The following is an 11340-nucleotide window of genomic DNA, read 5'->3' on the forward strand; positions in this document are numbered from 1 at the left end:
CCCCCTCCCTCCGGAGCGTTCTCAATTGGACACAAAGTAACCCTCTCGCTTCCGGGGGGAGGGAGGAGAGAGACGGAGGAAGGCAGCCGGGCGTTCCTGCGATCGCCGCACAAAGGCAGGCGAAGAAGCCCCCCCGCCCCCAACTCCCTGGGCTTGCTTTCCGTGCCATCTCCTTAATTCGGATCGCCGCTCCCTTAATTCGGATCCTCGATTCGGATCAACTTGGAAGCGGGTTTTGTTTTGTTTTTTTTGGTGGGAGAGCAAGGAAAGGGGCTCCTTGGCTGCTCAGAAAGTTCACCCTCTCTGAAGCGGCTCCCGGTCACCCCGTGTCTCCCTCCCCTTCACATGCCCCCCACGATCGCCCCCGGAGGCCTGCCCGGGGATGAGGCGGGGGTCTCCCGGGCTCCCCCTCGCGCCCCAGACCCCCGGGTGGGCTAGCCAAGCCAAGGAAGAGCCCGATCCGCCGCCGCCCCCCGTTCTCTTTCCGGGTCGCCCTTGACCCCCGCTTAGTCCTTCTCCATGGTGCAGATTCTGGCCCTGGTGTGGCGGAGGCTGCTTCGGAAGCGCTGGGTCCTGGGGGTCGTCTTCGGGCTGTCCCTCATCTATTTCCTCAGCAGCACCTTCAAGCAGGTCAGTCGAGACCCCCCACCCGCCCCAACACCTTTTTTCCTCTCTCTCTCTCTGGTTTCGTTTTCCGGCATCTGTTATTTGTATCGATCGCGTTTACGGTATATATCAAAGTGGCCGACGGGGTTCTCCCCTGCCCCCCAAATTATCCTTCACACAACAACTCTGTGAAGTAGGTTAGGCTGAGAGGCAGCAGTCCGCCCAAGTTGGTCCACATGTGAGCGCCATGGAGATTTGAACCCTGGTCTCCCAGGTCCTAGTCTAAAACTCTAACCACTGCGCCATCGCTGCCTCTCACCGTTGGAGGCAGAAGTGCTTCTGAATCCCAGTTCATAGAATCATAGAGTTGGAATAGACCACAAGGGCCATCGAGTCCAACCCCCTGCCAAGCAGGAAACACCATCAGAGCACTCCTGACATATGGTTGTCAAGCCTCTACTTAAAGACCTCCAAAGAAGGAGACTCCACCACACTCCTTGGCAGCAAATTCCACTGTCAAACAGCTCTTACTGTCAGGAAGTTTTTCCTAATGTTTGCTGGAAACCTTGTGTTTGTGTCCCGCTTGCTGGTTGTGTGGCCGCTGTGAGAACAGGATGATGGACTTGGAAGGCCCCTGGATCTAATACTATAAATGCTGTTGTTGTTGAGTCGTGTCCGACTCTTCGTGACCCCATGGACCAGAGCATGCCCAGGCACTCCTGTCTTCCACTGCCTCCCGCAGTTTGGTCAGACTCACGTTTGTAGCTTCGAGAACACTGTCCCACCATCTTGTCCTCTGTCATCCCCTTCTCCTTGTGCCCTCCATCTTTCCCAACATCAGGGTCTTTTCCAGGGAGTCTTCTCTTCTCATGAGGTGGCCAAAGTATTGGAGCCTCAGCTTCAGGATCTGTCCTTCCAGTGAGCACTCAGGGCTGATTTCCTTCAGAATGAAATAAAAAAAATTCCTTCCAGTAGCACCTTAGAGACCAACTAAGTTTGTTATTGGTATGAGCTTTTGTGTGCATGCACACTTCTTCAGATACGTGTGCATGCACACAAAAGCTCATACAGTGGTACCTCGCAAGACGAATGCCTCGCAAGACAAAAAACTCGCTAGACGAAAGGGTTTTTTGTTTTTTGAGCTGCTTCGCAAGACAATTTTCCCTATGGGCTTGCTTCGCAAGACGGAAACGTCTTGCAAGTTTGTTTCCTTTTTCTTAACACCGTTAATACAGTTGCGACTTGACTTCGAGCAACTCATAGAACGCGGTGTGGTAGGCTTTTTTGAGGTTTTTAAAGACTTTGGTGATTTTTGAAGCTTTTCCAAAACTTTCCCGACACCATGCTTCGCAAGACGAAAAAAATCGCAAGACGACAAAACTTGCGGAACGAATTAATTCCGTCTTGCGAGGCACCACTGTATCTCTATCTTTTTCTACTTTGTAACACTTCATATATTTCTCCTTATAAAACCTCTTGTAGTCCTACTAGCGTAATTTGTTGATTACAGTTGCTCTTCAAATAATTCATATACTTCTTCCAATCTTCTGTAAATCTCTGGTCCCGCAGGTTTCGAATCCTTCCTGTCATTTTGTCCAATTCTGCATAGTCCATTAATTTCGTCTGCCATTCTTCTTTCGTCGGAATTTCTTCTTGTTTCCATTTCTCAGCTAACAATACTCTTGCCGCACTTTATGGTCCAGCTCTCACTTCCATACATCACTACTGGGAAAACCATAGCTTTAAACATTATGTTTTATAAACATTAGCATTTGTATAAAGCACAGCACAGCCAATGGTCCGGGAAGGTGAGAGCCGCAGTCCGTCACATATAGAGGGCACCCCCTTGGCTATCCCTGCAATAGAGCTCTCAGGGGTTCAGTGTGCTCTCAGTGTGCTTTTCACGTTCCACCTTTGTTGAACTCTTTACACAATCACCCTGAAAGGTCGGTCAACGTGGTCACCATCTTGCGGATGTGAGTGGAAGGGCCTGAGGGCCTTGCTTTAAGGCAATAGAGTGAACCCATAGCAGGGGCGAGATTCAAAGGGGAATTTGGCATTACGGATGACCAGCCTCTTGGGTGCTCGGCTGCCTCAGTTCCATACTTCAAGCCCATTGCTTAGCTCAGTAATATAGTTTGAAACTAAGGAGCTACAAAGTCAATCGTCCCAACTTTTTGCAGGGGCTGCTTCATGATACATTTCGCAGAGTGGTTTATCCATTACTCCCTCTTCATAGGAAACTGCGAATTGTAGGTCTTTGAGGGGAACATGGAGGATATCTCCTAATAACTCTCAGCACCTTTAACAAGCTGCACCTCCCAGGGTTCTTTCAGGGAAGCCATGACCGTTTGCTTTAAAAGAGAGCTCTACCTCTCTTTTAAATCAGAACCAGTGAAGGCGGTGAAGGTCCTGTGTGAGTGTCTGGAAGCGGTTGGAGGATGGATGGCGGCTAACAGATTGAGGTTGAATCCTGACAAGACAGAAGTACTGTTTTTGGGGGACAGGAGGCGGGCAGGTGTGGAGGATTCCCTGGTCCTGAATGGGGTAACTGTGCCCCTGAAGGACCAGGTGCGCAGCCTGGGAGTCATTTTGGACTCACAGCTGTCCATGGAGGCACAGGTCAAATCTGTATCCAGGGCAGCTGTTTACCAGCTCCATCTGGTACGTAGGCTGAGACCCTATCTGCCTGCAGACTGTCTCGCCAGAGTGGTACATGCTCTGGTTATCTCCCGCTTGGACTACTGCAATGTTCTCTACGTGGGGCTACCTTTGAAGGTGACCCGGAAACTACAACTAATCCAGAATGCGGCAGCTAGACTGGTGACTGGGAGCGGCCGCCGAGACCATATAACACCGGTCTTGAAAGACCTACATTGGCTCCCAGTACGTTTCCGAGCACAATTCGAAGTGTTGGTGCTGACCTTTAAAGCCCTAAACGGCCTCGGTCCAGTATATCTGAAGGAGCGTCTCCTCCCCCATCGTTCTGCCCGGACACTGAGGTCCAGCGCCGAGGGCCTTCTGGCGGTTCCCTCACTGCGAGAGGCCAAGTTACAGGGAACAAGGCAGAGGGCCTTCTCGGTAGTGGCGCCCGCCCTGTGGAACGCCCTCCCATCAGATGTCAAAGCGATAAACATCTACCTGACATTCAGAAGACATCTGAAGGCAGCCCTGTTCAGGGAAGTTTTTAATATGTAACATTTTAGTGTATCTTTCATCTTTGTTGGAAGCCGCCCAGAGTGGCTGGGGAAACCCAGCCAGATGGGCGGGGTACAAATAATAAATTATTATTATTATTATTATTATTATTATTATTATTATTATTATTATTAAATTTATGGTCATGGTGTAAATTTGTTTACGTATGCCACAACGGCAGCAAGGATACTTTTGTCCCAGAAATGGAAACAGCAGGAATTTCCAACATTGGAAGAATGGCAGACCAAGATGATAGAATACGTAGAATTGGCAATGTTGACGGGGAAGATCCGAAATCAACGCGACGAACTGTTTCAAAAGGACTGGAGCAAATTTATATTATATATGAAAGAACATTGTAAACATTTGAAAACGTTTGTAGGTTTGAGTTGAAATATTTTGTAATGCGAACATAGGGAACTGATTTACATTTAATGAGGTGAAGTTTATCAAGAAGAAAAGAAGGTAAATAAGTGGATATAGAAATGCTAAGATATAAGTGACTATTTATGAAAGCCAGAATGTGGGATGGGGGGAGGTCAATGCTCAGTGTGAGCAATGCTTTTGGTTATGGAATTACGTAATGGAATGTGAATTTGGTAAAATGTAAATTCAATAAAAATAAATAAATTTATGTTGTGATGGTGGCCATAGCTCAGGCGGGGGGTTGTTGTGTTTTTTTTTAAAGGGGCTAGATTCAAATCAAAACATAGGAGCAGTCTGGCTGAAAGGGCAGCTTGCAAAATGGTCTCTGTGTGCTCTTTAAATTCACAGATGTAGCAGCTTGTGAGACCCATTTTTGAAATGAGGCACGGGCAACCCACCCAGAAAAATACAATGCACAAAATGACCTTTTGAAATCTTCTCCCCTGTTGCAGCTTCAGGCAGCATCGGCAGGACAGGACTGTAGCTTGCTTCCCATGCTCCTCTGTTTTCCGTTTCAGGAAGAGCGAGCCGTACGAGATCGGAATCTCCTCCAGGTGCAGGACGAGGATCACCCGATCGCGTGGAAAGTGCAGTTCAACTCCGGGAATGGCAGCCAGCCCAGTAACCAGTGCCGGAACTCTGTCCAGGGGAAGCTGCTGATCACAGATGAACTGGGTGAGGCTCCCTCTTCCAAGGGTGGTGTGGTGTAGCGGTTAGTGTTGGCGTAGGACTGGTGAAACATGAGAGGTGTGTTCCATCTCCCCCGATGGAGGCTGCATGCCTCTGGGTACCAGTTCCTGGGAGTCGGGAGTCGCAAGCGGAGAGAGATTCTCGTTCCATCTGGTTGGCCACTGTGCGAAAAGAATGCTGTCATTTTCTCCTTGTGCCTGAGCTTTTACATAACATAATAAACCACTTCCAGTAATACAGGGGATAGGGCTGGGTGAGATATCAATAAACCAGTTTTAAATCCATATATGATACTGGATACATAAATTTTGACCTGGTAAAGGTAAAGGGATCCCTGACCATTAGGTCCAGTCGTGACCAACTCTGGGGTTGCGGCGCTCATCTCGCTTTATTGGCCAAGGGAACCGGCGTACAGCTTCCAGGTCATGTGGCCAGCATGACTAAGCCGCTTCTGGCGAACCAGAGCAGCGCACGGAAATGCAGTTTACCTTCCCGCCGGAGTGGTACCTATTTATCTACTTGCATTTTGACGTGCTTTCGAACTGCTAGGTTGGCAGGAGTAGGGACTGAACAACGGGAGCTCACCCTGTCGTGGGGATTTGAACCGCCGACCTTCTGATCGGCAAGTCCCAGGCTCTGTGGTTTAACCCACAGCACTACCCGCGTCCCTGGTAATATACCCGCGTGACCTGGTAATATATCACAAATCATGATGCATGTTAGGGATGGGCGATATATCATCCAAAACCAGTTTCAAGTCCATATAATGATACTGTTTTCATAATTTTTGACCTGGCAATATATTGCAAATCATGATATGTGAGTGTGTGCTGTGCAAAATATCACCATGTGGGGAAAACCATGAAGCCAGCCAATTGCTTCTCCCTAGCTCCATCCTTCTTTCAAACATTGTGATAGATCAGTACGTCACGATGTTTAGCTTTAACAAAGTTGAAAACCAGATGTCTCCTGGCCCTAATAGTGGAATGTAGCACAACTTTAGCTCTTCATTTCCATGTTATTTGCAACCGGGTTTTTCCTGGAAGCAGATTTCAAGGAAACAAGTGCTAAACTTGCACAGCATTTCCCTGGAAGTGGCATTTAAGTTTTGTGGAAGCTCAAGTGCTCAGTAGGAATTGGCAGGGGGAAACGCAATATACTGCTGTGTAAACGCAGCCATAAGCACCACGCCACTGTAGCACAGTGGAAGAACATTGGATTTGCATGCAAAAGGTTCCTGGTTCAATCCCTGGTAGGGCTAGGGGAAGCTCCCTGCTGAATCCTTGGGGAGTTGCTGCCAGTCAGTGTAGACAGTTCTGAGCTAGAGGGGCCAATGACAGCACTCTATGCCCAAGTCAGCACTCTATGTTCTATGGCTTTCCCTAATATAGTACAGTGGTACCTTGATTCTCAAACACCTTGGTTCTCAAACGCCGAAAACCTGGAATTAAGTGTTCCGCTTTTTGAACGTTTTTCAGAAGCCGAACAACCGATGCAGCTGTCAGCTATTATTTCTGGGGCACCTGCCCCTATCAGAAGCTGCACTTTGGTTTTCGAACATTTCGGAAATCAAACGGACTTCCGGAACGGATTAAGTTTGGCGCTTTTGTTTTTGCTATTTATTTTGCGGTTTTGTCTTTGAGGCTTTTTCGGTTAATTTGTTTTTGTGACTGTGTGGAACCCAGTTCAGCTACTGATTGATAGTGTGACTGTGGAAATGGATAAAAGCCCCCCATCCAAACAATGACTATCATCAGTGCAGGTAAGGGGGGGAAAATGAATTTTAATTTTTATCATCTACAATACTGTCTTATTTATCTTATAGTACAGTACATTAACTATTGCTTTCATTTTGTGGATCAATAGTCTTGTTAGGTAGTAAAATTCATGTTAAATTGCTGTTTTAGGGGTTTTTTTAAAGTCTGGAATGGATTAATCTGTTTTGCGTTACTTTCTTTGGGAAAGTGTGCCTTGGTTTTGGAGCGCTTCAGTTTTGCAACAGACTTGCGAAATGGATTAAGTTTGAGAACCAAGGTACCACTGTAGATATTTGTTGTCTCTTCACTCTGATTTCAAACAGTCTAGAATGTCAAGTGCTGTCTCCGTCCTCAATATCTCTTCTGGTGTGTTTTTTTTTTGGGGGGGGGGGTTAGGTTATATCTGCGAACGGAAGGACTTGCTGATGAACGGCTGCTGCGACGTCAAAGCCCCCAGTGCAAAGCTCTACAGCTGCGAGAGCTGCTTGCCCAACGGATGCTGCAGCATCTACGAAGCCTGCGTTTCCTGCTGCTTGCAGCCCAACAAGGTACGGTGGGTTTTGGTATGAACCCTGGGCACCTGCAGCAAAATGTTGCAGCGCAGCATTGCCACCTCCTCCACCACAGGAGTGCTTCCCTTCAGGTTGCTAGCCAACCATGCCCTCTGTTGGAATACACTTACAGGGCTCAAGCAGGTCATTCGATTTCCTTTGCCATCTGCTGTTTTTTCAACACACATACACCTCTATGTACATACCGTATTTTTTGCTCCATAAGACACACTTTTTTCCTCCTAAAAAGTAAGGAGCTTCCTGCAGCCAATTGGAAGCCGCATCAGAGGTTGGGGTTCCAAAGAACGTTCGCTCCTTCTCCTCCACTGTGCCATTGCTGCCTTCATAACTCTTCTGTTGTCACCTAACTTCCATCTTTCTTTCTTTTTTTAACCCCCAGCAACGGCTCCTGGAGCACTTTCTAAACCGAGCTGCGGTCGCCTTCCGGAACCTCTTCATGGCTGTGGAAGATCACTTTGAGTTGTGCTTGGCCAAGTGCAGGACCTCCTCGCAGGTACGGGGAGAGGTCTGCGGGACTGACTGAGCAGCAGGTCATGATCTCCTCTGCTCCCATCCTGCTCCTGGTGGGTTAAGTTCAACAGATGAGCAAGACAACCCACCTGTCAGGCGGGCAGAGGGGATCAATAGCAACCATTTTGGGAAACCCTGTTTTAAACTGGGGTGCCTGGGATTTCAATTATTATTATTATTATTATTATTATTATTATTATTATTATTATTATTAATTTATTTATAGCCCACCCATCTGGCTAGGTTTTCCCAGTCACTCTGGGTGGTTTACAGCATATATGAAAACATCAAACATTAAAAAGCAGAATATCTTATACAGACTATAAAGAAACCAATAAATCAATAGAAATAATAATAGCTATAACAATCCATTTACAGTTATACCCAAATTAAAATAACTGCCGACCCCAGCTAAACATTTAACCAACCCCAACCAACCCAACAAAAACAAAAAAGAGGAATCAAAATAAATTAAAACCTTTAAAAACATTTTAGCCACTTGCCCCAACCCAAGAGTTGTTCTAGCAATGTTCCTCCGGTCTCCCAGGAGCCTCTTTAAGCTGTTCCAGGTGAGTCTGGGCCCCGCCCCTAGGCCAGGTGGAAATGGGCTTTGCAGCAGGGAGCAGGTCTTCCTTCCAGCACTGATGGCAGCAGCAGTTTTATGCATGAAAAGCATACAATCGTAGAATTGGAAGGGACCCCAGCGGTCATCTAGTCCAACCCCCTGCAATGCAGGAATCTCGGCCACAGCATCCACGACAGATGTGCGCTCCGTCATTCAACTGGTGGCCGCACTCTGTTGCTGCCTGCCAAATCTGCGTCCCTGCATGTGCTCTGTCTTCTTCCCCCACCCTAACAAATATATATCTCCCCCCCCCCTTCTCCCCTTGCCCAGAGCGTGCAGCATGAGAACACCTACCGCAACCCCATTGCGAAATACTGCTACGGGGAGTACCCTCCGGACCTCCTGCCAGTGTGATAGCGGCAAGGGGACTGTGGCAGCAAGGAGAGAGAGACCGGAGGCGTTCGCCATTGTGGAACGGGGACATTTGTGAGGACGCTCGGACACCTGCCTTTGTGCTTCGGCACCCGACTTAGCCTTTCAGGAAAGAGCCTCTTTCATCCGCCTGTCGCTGCCTCCCTGCAGTTCGAAAATGGGATGAGGGCAGCGAGAGATCCTCCGTCGGCTGTCGCCAAAGGACTGTGTTCAGACGCGGCATCGTGGCTACAGTCAGTCCTGCCTCCATTTTGAGATACGAACATAATAGAAGTTGTGTGTCTCTCCCCATAGCCTGTGGGCCTTCTCTCTCTCTCTCTCTCTCTGGCCTGGCCAACAAACACAGTGAATGACAAAAGGCAAAAGGTCCCTTTAGATGAGAGAGCAATGCTTGGTTCCTTGCAGGCGAGAGACGTCCTCAAACCATTCTGTGTAAATACAAATTATTTATTGGGATGACACTACGGCTCAAAACATGTTGCAGGGTGTTCTAGAAGCTGGTTACAGGATCTTGTTGGTGGCTTTGGTCCAAGATGGGACAGGGAAAGCACTTCGCTTTAGATTTTTCTCCAGGCTTTGTCATTAATCTCGTTCCTCATGATCTGATCTTTGAATTGATTTGGCTGTTGCTTGCCAGCAGGGGGTGGTAGCAAATAGCACCGTTTCCTGGCTTTGGAGCTAAATAGAGCTGAGGTTTCTCTGCATATCCGGGGTGGAAATCCCTGGCCTGCGGACCTATCTGGACCCACCAGGCTTCCCCATCGGGACCAGGGAGCTGTTTTACCCTAGCACCACCCACCTGGTGTCGCCTAAAGAGGCGGCTGTCGCAAAAAAATGGGATTTACAGGCACCGCTGGTCAGTTGATCAGAGCTGTTCCCACAGGGCTTCACAAGCACCGATGATCAGCCTCGCTCTCCACATCGCTGTGATGTTTGGTGATCGTCATGTGGGCAGCCCCCACCCACCTGTCAAATTCAGCCAGCAGGGATTAGTGGGTTGTGGTACTGTGATTAGATGACTGTTGATTGGGGGAAAGTAAAGAAGAAGAAAAAAACCCTATAAATGTAGTACATAGGGCACAGATGCTTGCAATTCTAGATCTCTGCTACTGCCGTGCCAACCCAATGAGCGAAGCAGTGAATGACCCAAGTAGTGGGGTAGGAGACGTGAAAATAATGCCAAGGTATTTGACATCTGGCAACCAATGCGCCCCTTTGGTTTCAAGTAGTACATGGGTAGGCGAGTCTTTAAAATTCTCACAGCCTTCTAGCAGCTATGGGGACTCATTTGCCAGAAGTCATGTATTTAGCACAGGGCATAGGCAAACTCGGCCCTCCAGATGTTTTGAGACTACAGTTCCCATCATCCCTGACCACTGGTCCTGCTAGCTAGGGGTGATGGGAGTTGTAGTCCTAAAACATCTGGAGGGCCGAGTTTGCCTATGCCTGATTTGGCATGAACTCTGGAAGTATCCACTCAATTCTGACCAGGTCAGTCTCCTGGTATGTGTTGTGCTCTAGGAAGCTTAGTTTGGTCAGAATCGAGAAAACACTTAAATACATTACTTCTGGTAAATGAGTCACCATATCTGGGCTTTTAAGACGTGTACTACCCATGTACAGTGGTACCTCTGGTTGCGAACAGGATCCGTTTCGGAGCCTCATTCACAACATGAGCAGAACTCAACCTGCGTGTGCGCAGGTTGCTACTTGCCGCTTCTGCGCATGCGTGTGATGTCATTTTGAGCATCAGCGCATGCGCGAGCGGCGAAACCCGGAAGTAACCCTTTCTTGTATTTCCGGGTTGCCACGGGACGCAACCTGAAAAGATTTAACCTGAAGCAAACGTAACGAGGTATGACTGTACTATCTGAAACCAAAGGGGTGCAGTGGTTGCCAGATGTGGGTTTTTCCTGCTCTCCTACCCCACTAAAGATGCTTTTCTGCTCCATGTGGCATCTGGAGATGGGGAGGCAATCCATGTGTTGTGATGCAGCTGTTTTCCTCTCCTGTGACGTCATCAGGTAGCCTTGGAATGAGCCCCCTGGGTGTAGAGCAGGCGAGGGGAACCTCTGACCCTCCAGATGTTACTGAACTACAACTCCCATCATCTCTGAACATGGACCATGCTTGCTGGGCCTGATGGGAACTGTGATTCAGCGGCATCTCGAGGCCCAGAGAGTTCCCCACAGGTGGTGTAGCATTCTGCCCAAGGGTCCTAAACTCAGCTGATGAGTTCTCTCTGACCACAGAAAGCTTTAATCTTCTACTGATCATGGAATACTCTTTGTCACCTCTGATTTTCCCACTTCCAGAGCGAAACAAATGACTAAATACACTCCATCACAAACTAAACTTGTTCTCCTCCTGTTTATTGAATGGTGAAATATTCCTCACACACATGGGTGCTGGCGGGAGACCCCAGCGGTGGACTTTCTGAATAAGGAGTCATTCCTTGTTTGCCCTAGGAAGGCAGCAATAGCCAACATGGTGCCCTCCAGATTTTCTGGATGCTAGATACCATCAGCACAAGCCAGTAAGTCTGGGATCTTAAACTGGAGCCTTCCCAATGTTGTTTGGACTA

At 48.2% G+C, this 11340-nt stretch overlaps 1 protein-coding gene across 1 annotated transcript; it reads left to right on the forward strand.

Annotated features, from left to right (window-relative positions):
• Positions 1-34: 34 nt before the first annotated feature.
• Positions 35-11111, forward strand: SPRING1 (SREBF pathway regulator in golgi 1). Its single transcript, XM_028709671.2, has 5 exons — positions 35-630; positions 4749-4905; positions 7074-7225; positions 7629-7742; positions 8655-11111. The coding sequence occupies exons 1-5, from the start codon at positions 520-522 to the stop codon at positions 8736-8738; spliced, it is 618 nt and encodes a 205-aa protein (XP_028565504.1). The 5' UTR covers positions 35-519; the 3' UTR covers positions 8739-11111.
• The last annotated feature ends 229 nt before the right edge of the window (positions 11112-11340 follow it).

This window comes from Podarcis muralis, chromosome 16 (genome assembly GCF_964188315.1).
Source record: "Podarcis muralis chromosome 16, rPodMur119.hap1.1, whole genome shotgun sequence".
In the NCBI taxonomy this organism is placed as follows: Eukaryota; Metazoa; Chordata; class Lepidosauria; order Squamata; family Lacertidae; genus Podarcis; species Podarcis muralis.